General features: G+C 32.8%; 3 protein-coding genes across 3 annotated transcripts; 1 reads left to right on the top strand and 2 right to left on the bottom strand.

The window, feature by feature from the left end:
• Window positions 1-4,992: 4,992 nt before the first annotated feature.
• LOC105800563 (pyruvate kinase isozyme A, chloroplastic) lies at window positions 4,993-9,161 on the bottom strand. Its single transcript, XM_012631763.2, has 6 exons — window positions 8,416-9,161; window positions 8,243-8,333; window positions 7,954-8,147; window positions 7,214-7,335; window positions 6,483-6,961; window positions 4,993-5,638 (listed from the first exon to the last, which is right to left on the bottom strand). Exons 1-6 carry the CDS (start codon window positions 9,004-9,006, stop codon window positions 5,337-5,339), a joined length of 1,779 nt encoding a protein of 592 aa, XP_012487217.1. The 5' UTR covers window positions 9,007-9,161; the 3' UTR covers window positions 4,993-5,336.
• Window positions 9,162-12,959: 3,798 nt separating this feature from the next.
• LOC105800561 (uncharacterized) lies at window positions 12,960-16,472 on the top strand. Its single transcript, XM_012631761.2, has 3 exons — window positions 12,960-13,197; window positions 13,301-13,504; window positions 15,882-16,472. The coding sequence occupies exons 2-3, from the start codon at window positions 13,313-13,315 to the stop codon at window positions 16,239-16,241; spliced, it is 552 nt and encodes a 183-aa protein (XP_012487215.1). The 5' UTR covers window positions 12,960-13,197; window positions 13,301-13,312; the 3' UTR covers window positions 16,242-16,472.
• LOC105800562 (guanine nucleotide-binding protein subunit gamma 2) lies at window positions 16,454-19,209 on the bottom strand. The gene is made up of 4 exons (XM_012631762.2): window positions 18,726-19,209; window positions 16,952-17,004; window positions 16,802-16,846; window positions 16,454-16,690 (listed from the first exon to the last, which is right to left on the bottom strand). The coding sequence occupies exons 1-4, from the start codon at window positions 18,831-18,833 to the stop codon at window positions 16,606-16,608; spliced, it is 291 nt and encodes a 96-aa protein (XP_012487216.1). The 5' UTR covers window positions 18,834-19,209; the 3' UTR covers window positions 16,454-16,605.
• Window positions 19,210-20,262: the final 1,053 nt, after the last annotated feature.

Here is a 20,262-nt window from a genome sequence, read left to right as displayed (position 1 = left end):
ATTGATTGTAAAATTCGACTCTTTTTAAGATGTTGAGTGTCAAATTTAGTTTTAAAAGGGGTAAAATATAATTTGGCCCTTGAATTTTTCCATTTTACCTAGTTGGTCCCTATATTTTTTAACCTAATTGTTCCTAAATTTGTATTCCGTCAATTAAGATAGTCCTTCGCACTAATACTGTTAATTTGTCTTGATGTGACATTGCCAACCAATCTAGTGGTGCCACGTGGCAACCACTTAAAATTTCATGTGACAAATATAAATTTAAAAAATTAAAAATACATGAAAATATATAAATTAATAAAAAATTATTTTTTTCACATCAAGAATGAATCTGGACAACCATTTGTCTAAGTTCATTATAGTTGTGCTTGTAGTAATTATATATATATATATTTATAAAATATCAATAAGTTGTTTTTATTTTTAAAATATATAAATTATAATTGATAAAATTAAAAATTATTTAAATAAATAAAAGCCTATAATATATAAATTTATAAAACGTATAAATTTATAAAAAATATTTATAATATATATTTTAAAATATTTTTACGTAAGCCATTAAAATATATTTTTTATAATATATATTTTAATATATATTAATAATTTTTATAATATATATTTATAAATTTCTAAGGTTTTATATTTTTTATATATTATAGGCTTTTATATATTTAAATAATTTTTATAAATTTATAAATTGTATAAATAATAACAATTAAAAAGGATATTTTATAAAAAATTAAAATTTAAAATTACTACACAAACACATTTGTAATGAACCTAGATAATTGGTTGTCTAGATACATTTATGTTTAGGTTCATTCTTCGTGCGAAAAAATTATATTTTGAATATTTTTAATTTATGTTTGCCGCATAGCATTTTGAGAGACTGCCACGCGACACCATCAGGTTAGTTAGCAACACCACGTCAGCACAAATTAACGGTGCTAGTATAAAAGACTAACCTAATTAACAAAATATAAATTTAGAGACCAACTAGGTTAAAAAAATATTTAAGGACCAATTAAGTAGCAAAGTACAAACTCAAAGGAAAAATTATATATTTCCCTTAGAAAGAAAAATAAAGGCTCAGTCTCAAAAGAGGTAAACATTGAAAGACCAAAGATGTCACTGTATCATTCTAAAATAGTGTCATATGTTCTTCTAGAAAACAACATCCCAGGTAGACGGCTTTAACAAACCAAATCAAACAAATCCTGTGGCTCAGATTATCAAATATAACTTACAATTAAATTATCAAATTTTCACTGTTAACAGATAACAGTCCTGCAAGGATCCTTGATACCCACCAGTCCTAACAAGGTCAAGCTCCTTCCATCAACCCTTTTCATCTCTTTTAACTCATCATACTCTTCTTCTGGAACTTGTTTATGTGCAAAAGCAATACACCTTAGGTTGCTAGCAGCCGTACCTTGAATAATTTGCTCGAATTTCGCCCTTTCGCCATCATCGATATCTTTCACAACTCCACAAGCATCATAGTAGGTTGAGCACATTGCTAGGACCATCTCAGCATCTCCTTTCCAATGAACATGGACAGTATCATCATTGTTCCTCCCAATCAAAACCCCACTTCGTTTTTGCTCAAAATCCAAGGCTTCAACTCGAATAAGTACTCTACAACTCTTCTTGATCTTCTCCATATCCATCTTCAGTCCCACCACAGCCCATGAATGGATTGCCTTTTCATATTCTGTCAATGGAGACCCGGCAGTAGTGTTTAAAGCAACACCTTGATGGATCAATTCAACAACAAATGGAGAAATTGAACCACCTCCGTCCTCCATAGATTCTTGACCAACCCAAAATTTTGTCACTTGAAGAGTACCTGTTTTGTCAGTACAAATTGCAGTGGCAGAGCTCTCTGTTTCACAAGCAAAGAGCTTTCTCACCATTGCTGGATCTCCCATCTTTCTCTTCCCCAAATAAGCCAAAATCATTGTCACAGCAAATGGCAATCCTTCTGGAACTGCAACTACAACAATGGTAACAGCCGCAGCCACAATTCCCACAACAGCAATAAAACAAAGCAAGCTTGATTTAAGAGTGGTACTCATTGAAAAACAGCAAAAAAATTCAAAGAAGCGAATATGGTAGATAAGGAAACAAAGGGAACCTCTTTCGGAGTTTGGAGTGACCCAAAGCAACGTAAAGCTGATTTATTTGTATTTAGTAAAGATGAAGGTAGTCCGGGTTTTATGCTAATTAAGCAAAAAGCTGAAACGCGTATATGATATTTTTCCTTCATTATCATATTCTGAGAAATTGAAGGGAAATTTTGATGAAAAAACTACATGGTTTCTTGGAAATTGCCCTAGAAATTGTTTTCTTTATTATTTTTTTCTCTTAATCCAAGTTCACGCGGACAAAACAAAACTTCGGCGTTAAGATTCCAACTAAAACAACTGTTTTGGATTTACTTTATATATTAAAAAATTATTCTAAAGTAATGCAGACAGCAAAAGGCAACATAGGATTAGTGAAAAGGTTGTTTTTTGTCTCTCAAATTGGAAGTTGAAATTGAAATAATTTTTTGTCACAACTTGTTGAGTGAAACTGTGACAGTGACACTGGTTGAAACTCCTCTGTTTTCCGGTGGCGGTAAAAGGTTGAAGCTCCTCTGTTTTCCGGTGGCGGTAAACTTTTTTTCCCTAACAGTGATCAAAGCCGATTGATGGTGAAAGATGCAGCAAATTCAGTACACAAATGATCGGATTATTCGGAAAATCGAGCACAAACTAAATATTCTTGTTTGCGATTTGTTCACATAAGCTACGATCACGTATGAGTACACAGTATATTAAACAAATTTGATACCATAAAAGAGACAAGAGTATTGAAAAAAAATGAAGGATGAATTGTTTATGTGGAAATTACACAGTATATTAAACGAAATGAGAAGATAAAAGAAGATTAAAATAAAAACAATATTCAAACATGGCCATCAATGATCATTTTGATGTTTACTCCCAAATATATTGGCAATCTTCCACTGCTTTTTCACACCAGGCTTACATGGATCCTTTATACCCACCACTCCTAACAAGGTCAAGCTCTTTCCATCAACCTGTTTCTTCTCTTTTAAATCATCATATTCTTTTTCTTGAACCTGTTTATGTGCAAAAGCAATGCAGCTTAGGTTGCTAGCAGCCATGCCTTGAATAATCTGCTCGAATTTCGCCCTTTCACCATCATTGAGATCTTTCACAACTCCAGAAGCATCATAGTAGCTCGAGCACATTGCTAGTATAATCTCAGCAGGTCCTTTCCAATGAACATGGAGAGTATCACCATTATTCCTCCCAATCAAAACCCCACTTCGTTTTTGCTCAAAATCCAAGACTTCAGCTCCACGAATTAATACACAACTCTTCTTTGTCTTCTCCATATCTATTTTCAGGTCCATTTCAGCCCATGAAAGGATTGCCTTTTCTTTAGGACAATCTGAGAATCCAAAACTGTCGGTAGTGTTTAAAGCAACACCTTCATGGGTCAAATAAACAACAACTGGAGAAATTGAAGAAGCTACCTCCTGTTGACCAACCCAAAATTTTATCACTTTCATTGGGCTGCCTGTGGGAGTACCTGTTTTGTCAGAAAAAAATGTGGCTAAAAATCGCATTGTTTTGGTAAGTTAATGACAAAGGGAACGGCAGGAATACAAGAGGAAGAAGAAAAAGAAGATGATGATGATGAACAATGAAACAAAGGAACTAACTGCTTGCTTGGTGTAACTCAAATCAAGTTGGGGTATTATTAATAGTAACTAAGCAAGAATATAGGAACCACGGAATATGATGTTTAAAGTTGAAGGAAAAGGATACGGTGGCTCTTTGAAGTTTACTTTGAGAAATTGCTTTTTTCGTTTTAGTTCACACCATTTTAAGAAACGCAATCTTCAGCATTAAGACTCCAGTATTGCACTACACATCTCCAAACTAATCTTTATTCTAAATTGATCCCAGATTTTAGAATGTTCTGATTACATCCTAAACTATCAATATTATATCAGTAAAGTTCTATTATTAAAATTGTTAATGTATCCGTTAAATAAGATATTAAATCTCATGTGGTGTAATTTAAAATGAAGTTAAAAAATAAAACATTACCACATAGCATTTAAAAGTTAAAACTAAAATTAAAGTAAAATAACAAAAGAGAGTGGACGATAAATGTTTTGTAAAAGATTTGAAATTATTATGACCAAATTTTTACAATATTTATTTTCTTTAATTTTATTCTTTTAAGCTATATCAGGTATGAATTGAGATTTAAATTAATGATTTTAATTATCAAGATTTCGATAATTTGAGAATGTAATTAGAATGATTTAAATTTAAAGGTCAATTTAAAAGGTAGGTTATGATTTAGAGATGTATAGTGAAATTAACTTTTCTTAATTAAACATATTTTGTTGGTATAAATTAACGGTTAACTTTTTATTTGGTTCTAAAAGATAACATTAATCATTAATTAATGAATTATTCTGCTCATACGTGGGGAATAATAAAAGTTATTTCAAATAATGCAGAGCATGAAGCATTAAAGATGTGTTTGATTTGTTAATGAATAAAAAAGAGTATGTTTTTGTATTTAAAATGCTTTTTATTTCATGAAATTTGAAAAATAACCAAGTTTTAATCTGGTTTCAGAAAATTGAAACGTATTAATATAAATTATAAATCCTGACTTCACTTGTAATTCAATCTATATTAATTTTTTAAGTGAAAAGCTCGAAGAAAAGATAAATATTTTTAATTTTATATTAACTAAAATAACTTCTTTTGAGGCCTTAGTACCACCTATCTCTGGACACCGACAAAAAGAAATATAAATTGTACAAATTAATTAAAAATAATTAAAAGGTTTTAACAATAGTAGTCTTTTAAGCATTTAAATTAGGGTTAATTAATGTCAAATGTTCACATTTAATAAGTCTTCATTGATTCAATAAGCTAAAAAAAAAAAAAAAAGCACCCCACACATATTATTCTTCATTTCTAGGAACCTCATACAGCACACTACATAGTAAAAAAAAAAAAAGGTTGTTTATGTCTCTCAAATTAGAAGTTGAAATTTCAAATAATTTAGGGGGTCACAAAATGATTCAACTGATTTACCTTTGTTGAGTGAAACTGTGACCGCAAGATTGGCTGAGCCAAGCTCCTCTGTTTTCCGGTGGTAGTCATTTTCATCCTAACATTAATCAAAGCCGAATAGATTGCGAAAGATACAGCGAGTTCAATACACAAGTGAGTCTACAAGCAGGATTCGAAAACGAACATAATTTGCATCATACTGTGTTGTTTCTAGGGAACATTCATGACTTGGATGGACTGCAACATGTCTGAGACGGCAATTACGAGGTCGCCAGATTTGATCATTCCCCTGGCCTTGAGTAACGAGAAGGTTTTGTTAAGGTTGCTTTCCATATCGTCGGAGAAGCCGAGACGGAAGGGAATGAGACCCCATTGTAGGTTCAGGCGTCTCCTGACAGAAGTTGTGGTCGTAAAAGCAAAGATGGGGCAATCTGGTCGACAACGTGACAGGAGAGATGCCATGTGACCTGTCTTTGTGTAGACAAAAAGGGCATCGACCTCTAAATTGTTAGCTGCAGATCACACAACCAAACTCATGTCAATACCATAATCAATGAAAAACTAAGAATGAAATGGTGGATATTTATCGGCTTTAATTTCTCTGAGTTCTATCAGCTCTTTTGGCTGATGGATGATGTCATATCATTTACTCCATCTACAACAAAACTATCGAAGCATCTTTTGGGAAAATAAAATAAAATCGAGAACAGGACAGGATGAAAACTGGCAACAACAGAGGATAAGAGAGGAGGTGAAGAGAAAAGAACATCACCAACTTTATAAATTTATAAAATTCCTAGGAGAAAAAAAGTACGCAGGTAGATATTTATTATCATAGTTTATCGGATCCACGAGATATTGACAAGCTAGAAAAGGTATTTACAAATCAACTGACATATGTTCATAAATGAAGCTATCTACCAAATTCCCGTGTTGAATTGCTTTCCTGAATTCGTTACTTGAAAAAAAAAATTTAACAAACTTGATAAAAGCAATAATCTCATGCTTGAACAATGAACTATGAATCTTGCCTCAACAGTCCAAATGCCCTCCCAAAACAGTTAACTTGAAGAAAGAAAACGAAGACGTAAATTACATAACCCTACAAAAATTCTTTTCAAGACCTACACCCTACCGGGATAAATAAATTTTTGTCTCAAATACTGAAAGAGAACAAAGTTTAATGTCTCAAGATGTAGAAAGCTCGTTTGACTTTGGACCACAGTGAACTCAATGAAGAGAGATGACACATTGATGCAGGATAGATATATGCATGCAGATATAAATTCACACACCCATACTTGTGCAAGCACATAATTAGACATGGATTATAGAACCAAAACCAAAGATTCTTACCCATCTTGGCTGCAGAATTACAAATCTCTTCTGAGATGCTATCTGCAAATGAAGTTCCTACATCCGGCAATACCATAGCCTCATGGCGTTTTTCCTCCCTCCACCATTTCTCTATTCTCACACTAACACTTCTCAGAACAGCTAATGCCTTATCGGGGTACTGCCCCATTGCTGATTCACCAGACAGCATTAAAGCATCAGCTCGCTGCCGTACAGCTTCAGAAACATCGGCAACTTCAGCTCGGGTGGGTGTAGGATATTCAATCATTGATTCAAGTAGCTGGGAAGCAACAATCACTGGCTTATTCAGTTGCCTGCATAGCTGGACAATCTTTTGCTGAGCTGATGGAACCTGTTCCAATGGTATCTGAGCACCCAAGTCTCCTCTTGCAACCATAGCTCCATCTGATGCTTGAATAATTTCTTCCAAGTTCTTTAATGAGTCAATACTCTCAATCTTTGCAATCACAGCTATGTCACTGCATCATAACATTGAGATGACGTTTTCAGGAAAGGAAAAAGACTGATATATGGTACTCCTTTTTGGTATATTAGCACTAATGTTACTAAAAGAGTACTTAGTTTCAGTCTCAAATTCTAGTTTGTAACCTTTGAAAGTGCACAAGTAGCACCTACGTCAAAAGTAGAACCTTAAAGCTTCTTCCGAAATATAAGAATTGACCAAAACTATTCTAATCTTCCAAGAGTGCAAGGGAATGTATGACACTTACCTACCACGTGACCTAGCAGCAATATAGCTTTTGAGATGTTTAATCACTTCAGCAGATTTGACAAAGGATATTGCAATAAAATCAACACCTTCTGCAATCCCAAAGTCGATGTCTAACCAATCCTGAAGTGGGAAAAAGCATATTATCATGCAACTAGGAATAGAGTCTTTATTTGTAGATAAAGACATGCAGGCAGCACAACAGAAGAAGAAGGTAATCAAGTGAATGTTACAAATGCATGGAGGCAAACAATAAAGACATGCTTCACTACTGAACCACAAAAGTTTCAAAAATCACAAGAACCTACGGAATAAATAGCAAAAATCAGATCCAAAACACCATTGCTGGGATTGAATGAGTCAGGGTCACTCCACTACCTCATTTCACAAATGGACTTCTAGCTATTAATTTTGAATTTTACATACCTTGGACTTCTTTTTGTAACATTACATAAACCAATGCCTTGTTGAATGGGAAAAGAAAATGCTAAAATGTTTAACAAGTTAAATAATTAATACCAGTAAGAAGGAAACAGAAAATTTCAGACAAGCACATGGTCAATTCAAAGAGACTCTAAAGTTCTTAATATTGGTAGCTCCTAATGTCTGATTCCATTGTTACCATACGTGACCAAAGACAAATCATGGATACCCTAGGATAAAACTAGCATTTAAATTAGCTAAATCATTCAATACCAATTAACAAAACTCAAAGAGCAAAAATGGGAAACAAGTAACAACCTTGGAAGAAATGGTAGGAAGCATTGCATTACGCTCACGAACAAGACTCCCATCCCTCCAAAAAGTCAAATTGGCTCGAGGAAGCAACAATCCCGGATCAGTGCACCTACACTTAACATCAGGACCAATCTTCTCAATCACCTCAAACCTCACCATTCCACCATCAACCAAAAGTTCATCTCCAACTTTCACATCTATATACCAACATCAAACAATTTTATTTAAATCACCAATAAGTCAGTTTACTCAACATAATTATATTTGTTTTTACCAAAAATAAAGCACAAACCTTCGGCAAAACCATCATAATTCACATTAATTGTTCGCTCTGGTCGCGGTGTACCGAAAGCTCTAACGCTGAATGTCCAGATTTCTCCATCCTACATTTCAAAGTAAATAACTTACGATTAATGAGATGAACAGATTTGAACTTTTATCAAACTTTTTCTTTTTTCACTTTACCTCAGCTTTGACGGAGGCAGCGCCACCGAGATCTCCCATGTGAATCTCGCTACCTTCAGTATCCATCATAATGGCGACAGCGAATCCTTTCTCCTCGTTAAGCCTCCTCACCCGCTCGATCACCATTTGATGCCACTCGCGAGTGCCATGGCACATGTTAATCCGAGCCACGTTCATACCTCCAACAGCCAACGCTTCCAGCTGCTCGAACCCGCACGTTGCGGGACCAATCGTGCATATTAACTTCGTCCTTCTCGTGCTCCGGAATCCATTCTCCTTGAGCTCCGCCTCCGTCACAGCGTCAACCTCGATCCCGGCCGCCGCTCCCGATTCCGACGGCGCATGAGACTGAACCGCCACCACGTTGTCCGCTGATAAAACCCCCGAAACTCCGGTCTGTCCGTTTCCGGAATCCAGTACTTGAGATGACGCTGCATCGAGATCTGAAGATAACGATTTCGTGATAGTGATATAGTGCTTTTTGCTCGGGAAGTTAATTACCGGGAACCGGGTGTAGGATGTCGACGGAAGTTTATGGAGAGTGAAATAAGGAGCACGGGAGGGAGTGAAAAATTGAAGGGAGCGCGACATTGTTACGGGGAAAGAAAAACGGTTAGGCCGGAAATGTGTGGAACAAGTGAAGTAGTAGGAGTTTTCCTTTATTTTCTTTTTCAAGGGTTTTTTAAAGGGGAATTTTGAGGAGGGAGGCGGATAAACCGAAGCAAAAAGAGCCGTGTTTGGAGCTTGGGAAATGCCGCCAAGTGAGCGAGCAACTCACAACAGACAAACTTTGCTTTTATCTGCTTTCTGCCAAACAGAGCTTTGAGGACTAATGGCTAGTTAAACGGCTAAATAGTACAAATCAAAATATTAGGAGTTATTTTTTGTTCTTACGTGGCTATTTTTAATTGGTTGAATTAGATATTCCAAAAATTTTAACTGCACCAGACATCCCCAAATTCTTACTCTCATTTTAAATTGATTCTTAAACTTTAAAACATTTTAAGTACATCCCGAACTATTAATGTTTATCAATTAGATCTTTTGTTATTAAATTTATTAATTTAATTGTTAAATTATGTCTCAAGTCTTATGTAGCTTGAAACTAAAAAATAAATGAAGGTCATAATTTGAAGATATTTGATGCAATTATTACTTGTTCAAATCCAGTTCAAATTTTTAATTACATATAAGTTAGTAAAATAAATTTAAAGAAGTATTTGGAAAAAGTATTTTAAATTTTCTTTTAAAAACAATGCTTTTCTAAAACAATGATATTTAATTTAGTTTTAGTTTGCTTTTTCTAATCCGAATATTATAAGATTATTGCAATTTTTCTAAAAATCAATCAAATTTGTTATAATTCTTAAATGGTTAAACCCTATATTTTGATAAATTTTAATATTTATTCTGTGTACTTAAAATTTTAAAATTAAGTTTTCTTATTTTTATTTAAAATTTCAGTCTAAAAATTAAAATCTTATGATATGGGGTATGACTGATGGAAAATAAACATGATAAGGTGACAATTTTTATAGAAACTACCAATATCGATAATAATTGGACTAGTATATTTAAATTGAAAAAGTAGGAGGATTAACTTTTAACATTTAAAATACTGAAGGTAAATATCAAATTTTATATAAGTACAGGGACTAATAACATAGTTTAACCTTTATAAATTATAGCTATTTCATTACCGGACTTACGATGAGATTGAACCACTTGAGTCTAGCTACAAGTGAATTGTACAGATGTGCTGAAAAAGTGTTTTAGTTTGGGCCTTAACGACGTGGATTGATAGGATCGGCATCACCATATTTGATCCTCTGGCCCACTTAAAAAGATGTTTAAAGCAATGTTTTTTAAACGTAATCGGTTGAATAGATTAAATTAAAATTTTTAAAAATTAATCCAATCGGTTTAACCAATTCAATCATCAGTTTAATTAATTTTTTAATTTATTTGTATAAGTTTTTAATTTAATTAATTTAAAGCCACTTTATAAATTAATATCTAGATCGGTTCTTAATTCAACAAGTATGATAAGTAAATCCGATCAAATTCAAACAATATTATTTAAATTTAAATTTAAATTTAATTAATATAAAATGATTATTATAAAGTTTTTAATTTCATAAAACACAGTTAAAAAGGCATGGGTAAATATTGTAAAATCTATCATGTCTTTATTGTAGATGTTGAAATTTTAATATTATTATTGCTTCATAAGTATTGGATACATTCATACATTTCTCACTCCACTTTGTCTTATCCCATTCTATATATTTTCGATCATTTTAATTATTCAATATTTATTTACAATTTAATTTTATTATTTAATTCAAATATATTTTAAAATTAGATTAAGTGACTAATTAGTGTTAGGTGTAGTGGTAAGAGACATTACATTTCAAATGAGATAACACTGATTCAAACTTTGGAGACAACATTATTCAATGAGACAATCATGAACCCCGAACATAGACCGTGAAACAAACACGAGGATAAAAAAAATCAAAATGAGTTAAGATAGAAAACTATTATTGTAATACCCCAATGTTTTGGTTTCAAACTTCAAAGAAATCACAAGTATTTTAAAGGTGAATTAAGTCTTTGGAGAGAAAGTATGAATAATGAAATTTATTAAGGATTAAATTGTAAATTTTAAAAGTTGAAGGATTGAAAGTGTAAATTTATCATTTGGGAAAGGGATGAAATTTTAAGAAATATTTTTTTATGAATGGGACGTGGAGATATATTGATATGTGAAGTTGGAAAATCGAGGTAAGAGCTAAACTGAATAAAGTAAAAAGTATATGGATTAAAGTGTAATTTTTTATTTTATGGAGGAGGAGGACCTAAATGTATTTTTTTCATTGTTAATTGATATTTAGAGACATTGTGGGATTAAAATCCATATACTTTATATTATTTTAGCATGAGATTTATTGATCTTTAATTGAAATTTGATTGGTTGGAGGAAAATAAGGATGAAATTGAAAGAATTTTTCTTTATATTATTTTTAGCATGAGAGGACAGCAAGCAAAAGCAAGGAAAATGAAAGAAATAAAGAAAGGAAAGAAAGCGATAAAAGAAAGAAAGAAAAATTTTGTATGAATTTTTCTTGTTGTATTTCAAAACTGTAGCCTAATTTAATATCCTAAAGTGTTAATGAGATATTTTCTACCATGAAAATCAATTGGTTGAAGAAGACTGTGAAGAAAATATTAAGTTGAAGTGAATTAATTGAATTTAAGTTAGTTTATTTTAATTTAAATATTTAAATTTTAATATGAAATAATTAAATAAGAAATGATTAAGATTGTTGAATATGTATATTGAATTTAGCAGTGAATATGTAATTAAGGGCATATTAGTAATGTAAGAAATAATAAAGTGATAAATTAGTGATTAGTGAATTTTATGAAACTAAGGATTAAATTATAAAGAGTGAAAGTTATTTATTTGTCATTGATTGATAAGTGAACAGATGTAGAATAGAGAAAACACCATAGAAAGGACAAAATTGTAAAGAGAGTAAAATTTGGTATGTGAGGTAAATATTATGACTGAAGGTTTAAACGAGGTGAAAAGTGATATTAAAGTGTTATGAAAGTAAATATTGGATTTTCATGAATTCAAGGTTTAAATTGTAAATTGTTCAAAAATTACTAAGCATGGTAAAATAGTACAATAAAATATTTAAGTGAAGTGTTATAAGAAAAGTAAAGTGCTTAATGATAGCGAATTGAAATCTAAAGTGCTAAGCCTTGTGAATATATGTTATGTTTGTTTTTTTATGATTTGTGAATAAAGTGTGCGTGTGAAATAAAATTGCAATGAATGTGTTTATCTGATTCAAAGTGACATGTTGATATAATATGATACATGATAATGAAATGATTTTGGAGTTGAGAGGGGCTGGGGGTTACAATGGAAACTGAGTTGGTAATACAGGAGTTCGGAAGGGGTTAAGAGAGGAGTTCCCATTATTAGAGTTCCGTTATAGACCGTGAGTTCATGTTTGGCCTGGATATTTGCAATGTATTGAAAATTTTAAACTTTTTTTTTGTATATTTGTTAAAGGCTGCAAAAGTGATATGTAAAAGTAAAAGTGTTATAGTGATATATATGATTCAATAATACATGTGAGTTAGGTGTTTATGTTATATTTGTGGTATGAAAAAAATTAATACGTGAATGTGAATGTTGATGGGTGATTATCGTGTTAAAGTAAAATCTATAAGTTATAAAATTAATTTATGTTTTGAAAAATGAATTAAAATTTAAGTATATTAGTAAAATAAATTGGATGAATAATAATTCAATTATTTTAAACTCTTACTAATATAAGACGTACAATTACACGTATAACATAAGAGCATAAATTATAAATACAAATATATATTCTATCATAGCAGATGAAAATCCGAAACCTGAATCAAATTTCCTGTGCATAATGTATGCAAGTAAAAAATGTACAAATGAGAAGAAAAAAAATGGCATAAGTGGCCACCAAATCATCACTAGTCATACACGTCACCAGCTACCGTGTCCAATAGTCCAAGCATCAATGCCCCTCTATCTCTCCCTTCTATTTCTTCTTCTTTTTCCTTAAAAATTAATTTCCACTCTTTCTTCAAAATTTTCCGAAACCAGATCGGAAATTCCCTTTCGTTTTCCCCCAAAAAGTTTCCAATTTCTCCTCCTTCAGGATCGACGCTAGACTATCCATCGCCACCGTTCATCATCGTCTCAGCCGCTTCTCTTAAAACCAGGTAGAATAATGAATATTTTATTGTTCTTTATTTTGTTAGATCCGTTTCATTGATCGGGTTATATAAAAAAAGGGTTGATAATTGATTGATTTTTTTTCTTAAGGGATAAGAAAAGATGGGAGCTTTCATATCGAAGTTCTGGTTCATGTTATTTCCCGCAAAGGAATATAAGATTGTGGTGGTTGGGTTAGATAATGCTGGCAAAACGACGACGCTTTACAAGCTTCACCTTGGTGAGGTTGTTACTACCCATCCTACTGTTGGCAGCAACGTTGAAGAGCTTGTTTATAAAAACATCCGTTTCGAGGTATTCTTTCTTTCTTTTTTTAATTTTTAGATGCTATTTACGGTTTCTCAATTATTTAATTTCCGAGTTTTCATTTTAATTAATTTTATTGAATTTGTTTTTTATTTTCGTGGAAAAAATTGGTGGATTATAAGTTCAAAACTCAAAGGGCCTGTTAATGTATTAGTGCGTTGTTAAATGGTTTGAAATCTTCTTAATAGATTCTTCTAGACTTGGAGAAAAGGTTTGTGGGGTTGAATAAAATAGGTTTAAAACTTGGAAATATTTTGTTTAGTTTTCATGCCATGATTATGTAGCCAATCAAATGGGTTTTTTGCTGATTGTGAACCATGGTGAATATCTTCATAATTGTGATTTTGTTTTATGAGCGTTATGAAATGAATCCACACATTTGAAGGGAAGTCGGTTAGTACATAGCTTTGGATGCTAAGTATTCAGAAATTCGTTTTTGGAGCTCTCTTTTTTTTTGCATAACTGCAAGTGCTCTCATCCGTTTTAAGGTTCGAGCTTAATTTTGTCTGGACCAAAGTAGTATTTAGTAAAGCCCTTTCAATAGTGATGACTCTAAGATTTGAACTTAATCTAAATGCCCGGGGGAAGAAGTACCGCGCCACTTCTTTTGATCACCTGTTGGTAAATTGTCTTCTGAACTTCACCAATACAAAAAGCATTAAATTCAAATATAAACTTCATCAATGACAACCCCTCATATCCAAATCCCCCTAAATCTTGTTCAGGCCAGAGTGGTATTCAGGTAAAGCCCTCCCAATAGTGATGACTCCTAGATTCAAATTCAGTCCAAATGCCTAGGGAGATGTCCACTGCCACTTTCTCTGATCACCTGTTGATAATTCATTTTTGGAACTCCAATACAAAAACCATTAAATTCATATTGAACTTCACCAATGACAACCTCCTATCCAAATCCCCCTAAAATCTCAAGGCCCTCACAGGCCCTACCACCACCTCGCTCTTCTTTTTCTTGTGTGTATCTCTTTTCGTTCTTCTCCTCCTATCCTGTCTCAGGTCTGCTTATACCGCCTGCCCATCTCCTCCTCCTGCTCTAGTCCTTGACCTGAGTCCCCTCCTGCCTTGAAGTATTCAACAAGCAAACCAAAGACTATAAATAGAAAGTCAACAAGATAGTTCTCGACAACCTAAACTCATAGATTTCCGCTTGAACCATGAGTTTTTGAGTTTTGGCCTGGTTTGTGTTATGTGGTCTCTCGCTCTGCATCTCTCCAACATGTTTTGATATTTTGTTTTCGATCCTACTACTTGTTACTCTATCTTATTTCATACTCTATCTCTCTTTACTTTGTTAAAGGACAAGAATTTCCTTTTAAAGGGTATCAGTTTAATGGAAATAGTGAACCTTTATCTCAGTTAATTTCTGCTAAACTGCATTTGCAACTGCAATCAACCACAATTTATGTAAATTATTTTTTTCACAATGCTATTGAGGCTTTTTTAGTGGTGGTGGATGGGTGTCTCAGCCTTGAAATAGCAAATGCAACAACATTATGATTTGAAACCCCGGGTTATACAACTATGATGTATCACAGATTTGTTTTCTAATTTCCTGTAGGGTGTGTCAACTGTCAAGAGCTTTGGTACTACCTATTTAGAAACCTATAAGCTCATTTTACTAGTTCTGATGGAAAGTGCATTATGTGATTTCAGTAAAACATACTACTGCCTTATATGATGTGAATATTTATCCTGTTTATGTCATAGGTTCTTTTAAGAGACCTTTTTTTTTTCTTCCTTTTGATACAAAGACTAAACTGCCCATAACCTCTGATCCTTTAAGTGGAGGATATTATGCATTTAAGCGCATTCGAACCTACGTTCTCCAGGTTGTTGCAACAACAACAACGTCAACCGAGTTAAGATTCAATCAGCCTTTTAAGAGATTTTTTTCTCTATACAGATAATGAAATGACATGAAATTGTTTATCCATGTATGTATATGTGCCATGAAGTAAAGAGATGGAGACACTTTAAATAAGATGAATTGGACAGGCTGTCTTTGTTTACTATGCTGATTTGGTGATTCTGTTCTCACTCCATTCTTTGCTTTCCATCATTTTCATTAATATAATCGTCTTTGTTGAGTTACTGTTTCTTTCTCATTTAGTTCGAGTAACTTAACTGCAGAATGCAGTAGTTTAGCTAGCAAGCATCGACTTCAATTATTTGCATCAGGATCTTATTCTTGCTATGATCTTCAGCTTGTCCTTTATAAAGATCCAATTTTGAAGCTGCCCTTTCTATATTTAAGATTTGTCTTAAGAACAAACTGGATAGTGAATATAATGGTTTCATTCAGATTTTAGGTATCTGCTGGGCACCTAAAAGTTTGTATTTGCCTCAGGTATGGGACCTTGGTGGGCAAGACCGACTACGGACATCGTGGGCAACATACTATCGTGGAACTCATGCTGTTATCGTGGTGATAGACAGTGTGGATAGGGCGAGAATCACCATTATGAAAGAGGAGCTCTTCAGGTTGCTCGCACACGAGGACCTACAACATTCTGTTATACTCGTCTTTGCAAATAAACAAGACCTAAAGGATGCAATGACCCCAGCTGAGATCACCGATGCCCTTTCGCTTCACAGCATAAAAAATCACGATTGGCACATCCAAGCCTGCTCCGCACTTACAGGAGATGGACTGTACGATGGTCTTGGGTGGATCGCCCAGCACGTTACCGGAAAAGCACCAAGCTGAAAAGGATCTGTTCAATGAGAGAACGACCCATTCATTCTCCATATATATATTATGGATTCTGCTGATTGATCACCGAAAAAAACAGAGTGAACTTTTGTGTACCATCTTCTGTATGAACTTTTTCTATATTGTTTTTAAACATTTCAATTTGCCTCTCAAGAAATTGACATTTTTATGCACAATGACATCTTTTTCATTTAAAAATACGAGAATGATGAAAACGTTGCTATAGATTGCTGTAAAATTGTCGTTTTTTCTGCACAATGAAATACATATATCTCACAAACATCAACAACAATGTAAATAAAGCCTCTCCAAATTTAAGATCAAAAAGAAAAAAAAATCATCCAAATAAGCAATATTGTCACAGTATCCAACATTTGCAGCCTTGAGATTCCTGGGGACCTTCAAACCATCTATCCCACGTGAGATTTAGAGGACCATTTGTGCTGTCAACAATGGTAAACATACACAATTTTCAGAAATAGTTGAGTTTTTCTTTAATATTTTAAGCAATTAAAAAGGAATTAATAAAAAAGAAAAAGGATATATGTAATCACATTGGAAGGAGTGGATCAGGTGTACTTTCCACTTTACTCAGCATCCTGCCAATTACCATGCATAAATAAAAACAAATTAGAATCAGCTTTTGCCCTTTATTTTCATCTAAATTAAGAATCCAAATTCATTTTTATAGTATTAATGCTTACTCTTTGCATGCAGTTGATGCCTTCTCCATCTTTTCCAAGTGCTCCAGCTCTTCCTGTGTGTACACAGATCATCACATCAATTTATGGGAAACCATTTGGCAAGAATCGAGTGAGTTTTGGATACGAGGTGATATGTGAAAAACGAAGAGTTGGAGCAACCTAATGACATTTTATGTTTCAATCTTTTAAGCATGTATGGTAACCTATGAAAGATCAAACTGGAAGAACCTCAATGTTGACTGCATCAATATTTTTACACCTGTTAATATGCAAAGTCTGCAAATAATTGCAGTTCCTAGAACTGATTCTCCGTATAAAATAAGGAACACAAGAACTCAGTCGTTCAAGCTAATTTGGAATCTTTAATTATTTCTCATGTTAGACAACTGAAACTGAAAGAGAAGGCTTCTTTTATTGCAGTCGAAATCAACCTGTTCCGGCTACAAACTACTGTCCTATATATGTACGAGACTATAGCCTGATTAACCAATTAAGGTGCCTTTCAACTTATAAAAGAAACAATTAACGTAATCCAATAAATCTCGGGTTTAACAAAATGAACTTTACAAAAATGTCCCAACAATAGAGGCATATGGACATCAGTAGGAAAGATATGCAAACAAGGAACCTCCATGTAAGGGATATAAAAGACGATAATGGAGAATAACTTTGTATGTATTTTACCCCATAAATTTTCATGGATTCGGAACAAGCAAACAACTTTTGTCAATTCAAACTTTTGATGATAATAAGTAGCACCCTTTGAATTCCATCTACATTCCTTCCCTAGTTGTCGGCAAAAACATATAATGTCCCCTTCAAGTGACGTTCATGGATACTAACCGACTACTAAAATCTCAAATTCAGTTGTTCCGATTTTGTCCGAGTAACTTTCAGAAAAAGCCTTCCCATCATTTTGGTGAGTGATGGTAACTTATTCAACATAAAAAATGAAGCAATGACATTCATATTACAAGTTAATAATAGATAACAGAGTAAGCTTCTTTTTCACTGATGCATAGTTATCCAAGTAGGTTATAAGTACAGAATACTGATATAGCAATTGACAGCCACCATGCATTAACCAAAAGAAGGACTTGAAAATAAATTCCAAGACACTGAAAACCTGGCAACCTAACATGAACTGCAAGTTCTTAAAGCTTTTGTATCTCGAAAGGAAATATATGGTCACCAGACAGATGATGTAAAACATTAAGGCTTCTTCAGATGGGGTCGAAAATGGTAATGACTTCAAACTGAGTGGTTCGAGCAAACGAGGAAGCAACTAAATAAGTTGACATTGAAAACCAGTCCACTAGTGTCCCAGTGAATTAAACTAAAAGAAATTAGTTTAAAGTTCATTGTATATACCAGAAGGCTTTTAACTTCATTGCCAAAACCAAGAGGACCACCTATGTATTAAAAATGATCTAGAGCAATACTATATTACCATGTAATTCAAGTCTTATCTAAAGACTACACTTAGTACACTGTTTAAGGTCAATTAATATACTAACAAAAGGATTTCTTTTCATTAACTAGAGACAAGATTCAGCAATTGAGTTCAATCTGTCTTAAAAATAAATAACATAAAGACAACATTCAACAATACAACATCAAGAATTTTTCATATCAAATTCAAAGACACAATCAGATAATCAATCAATACAATAAAAAAACAACTATATCAGACAAGAAAACCAACATTTCAGCAGCTAAAACCAAAACCCCGAAACAAAGATGATCTCGTTTTTTTTTGGTTTTTTTTACTAACCTCTAAGAATCTAGCTTCTTGGTCTAGCCTTTTGAGTTCAGCTTGTATCCTATGTTTCCCTCTGGTATCAATCCGACCCACCATGGATTGTGATCGACCCGACTGCATCTCCTTTACAATCCTATAAACAACTAGCCAAAGAGGGGGGAAAAAAACCAAACAATCCCAAAAAAATGGAAAAAAAGGTTGAAGCTTTATTTAGCTTATTATGTCGGAAAAAACATGGGAAGAGAGGGGGCAATTAAGGATGTCCCAGAGAAATCCTCATGGACCCCATGAAAAAGGCTTGAAAGAAATTTAGTCAACAACCAATTACTTCTTCTCTTTGAAACAAAAAACAAAGTAGCCTTCTTTTAGGCAAAGACAAATTGGATCTGTGGGGGGAATTTTAAGATGAAAGTGGTGAAACAGAATTGGGTTTTTTCTCCCCTCGTTTTATTTCTGTTGGCCTCTCGAAGAAATAAAAGAGAAACAAAGAAGAAAATAAAGGGACTTTTTTGAGTTTTAAAATGAAAAGGAAAATAAATAAAGGTGGCGTCATTTTCTGTCTTTTTCATTTTAAGGGTGTTGGTATTGAGAGGTTTGGTATAATGTGATTATTCAAAATTTTAAAATTAAGGGTAAATTTATATTTTGATCACTTAATTTTAAAAAATTTTAAAATTATTATTAAATATTTAAAAGATTTTATTCAAGTCATTAGGATATTAAGTTTTTCTTTTCTAAAAGAAGTAGACTAGTGAGCTACAAGTAACAAGTTGGTGATTGGTATAGTGAACCGGTACCCATCAACAAAAGGAACATACCTTTTATTCGCAGATGTTTAGATTTTGATTCGTAGATTCGTAACATTTAAAGTTGTTTTGTGAAAAAAATTGTAGAAGAAAAATGGAGGAGAGTTTTCGAGGCGGTACGAACAGAGAATGTCACACAGTAGTGATTTTTAGCAGTCAATGACTTAAATAAAAACTTCCGAATAGTTCAGTGATTATTTTGTAACTTTTTGAAGTTGAGTGACCAAAACATAAACTTACTAATAATTTAGTGACCTTAAGTGTAGTTTATCCAAAAAAAATCTGATTAAATATATCCTTATGTAAATTTAGTGTTGGACAAAAATAAATTATCCAGAGATGTATAGATTTATCCGAAACAATTTACTAATTAAAATTAATTATATAAATATATTTTAAATAATAAAATAGATTTTTGTCCAAAATAATAATATAGTTTGTTTTAATTTTATATTTTTAGCTAATTATCAAACTTGCTTTTATTTAAATTTTGGACCGTTAATTTAAAATAGTCACACTATAAATTAATTTTAAGCCCTGAATACCTCTATTTATAATTTATAAGGCAATGATGGCAATAATTTATGCTTAGTCCTTATTATCATTTAAGTATTGGTTTTATTCATTAATTAATTTTTAAGAGTAAATTATGTAAACATCAAAATGGTAGGGTTTAAAACTCTTATAGACAAATAAAATTCTCCATATTTCGCAATCAATGGTAATTTTTCTTTCCTTTTAAT

Source organism: Gossypium raimondii, chromosome 9, assembly GCF_025698545.1.
Source record: "Gossypium raimondii isolate GPD5lz chromosome 9, ASM2569854v1, whole genome shotgun sequence".
Lineage (NCBI taxonomy): Eukaryota > Viridiplantae > Streptophyta > Magnoliopsida > Malvales > Malvaceae > Gossypium > Gossypium raimondii.
The sequence above is the reverse complement of the archived record's forward strand: the minus strand, read 5'-3'. Positions and strand labels throughout refer to the sequence as shown.

What these genes read in the sequence shown, in the direction of transcription:
- LOC105800563 (XM_012631763.2), bottom strand. Translation starts at nt 9,006, where the DNA reads ATGTCGCGCTCCCTTCAATTTTTCACTCCCTCCCGTGCTCCTTATTTC. An exon ending in TTATGATGGTTTTGCCGAAG is followed by an intron (nt 8,148 to 8,242) that starts GTTTGTGCTTTA and finishes GTTGGTATATAG; the next exon opens with ATGTGAAAGTTGGAGATGAA. An exon ending in GCTGCTAGGTCACGTGGTAG is followed by an intron (nt 6,962 to 7,213) that starts GTAAGTGTCATA and finishes GTTATGATGCAG; the next exon opens with TGACATAGCTGTGATTGCAA.
- LOC105800561 (XM_012631761.2), top strand. Translation starts at nt 13,313, where the DNA reads ATGGGAGCTTTCATATCGAAGTTCTGGTTCATGTTATTTCCCGCAAAG. An exon ending in ATAAAAACATCCGTTTCGAG is followed by an intron (nt 13,505 to 15,881) that starts GTATTCTTTCTT and finishes TATTTGCCTCAG; the next exon opens with GTATGGGACCTTGGTGGGCA.
- LOC105800562 (XM_012631762.2), bottom strand. Translation starts at nt 18,833, where the DNA reads ATGCAGTCGGGTCGATCACAATCCATGGTGGGTCGGATTGATACCAGA. An exon ending in AAGAAGCTAGATTCTTAGAG is followed by an intron (nt 17,005 to 18,725) that starts GTTAGTAAAAAA and finishes GTGTACACACAG; the next exon opens with GAAGAGCTGGAGCACTTGGA. An exon ending in GCATCAACTGCATGCAAAGA is followed by an intron (nt 16,847 to 16,951) that starts GTAAGCATTAAT and finishes GGTAATTGGCAG; the next exon opens with GATGCTGAGTAAAGTGGAAA.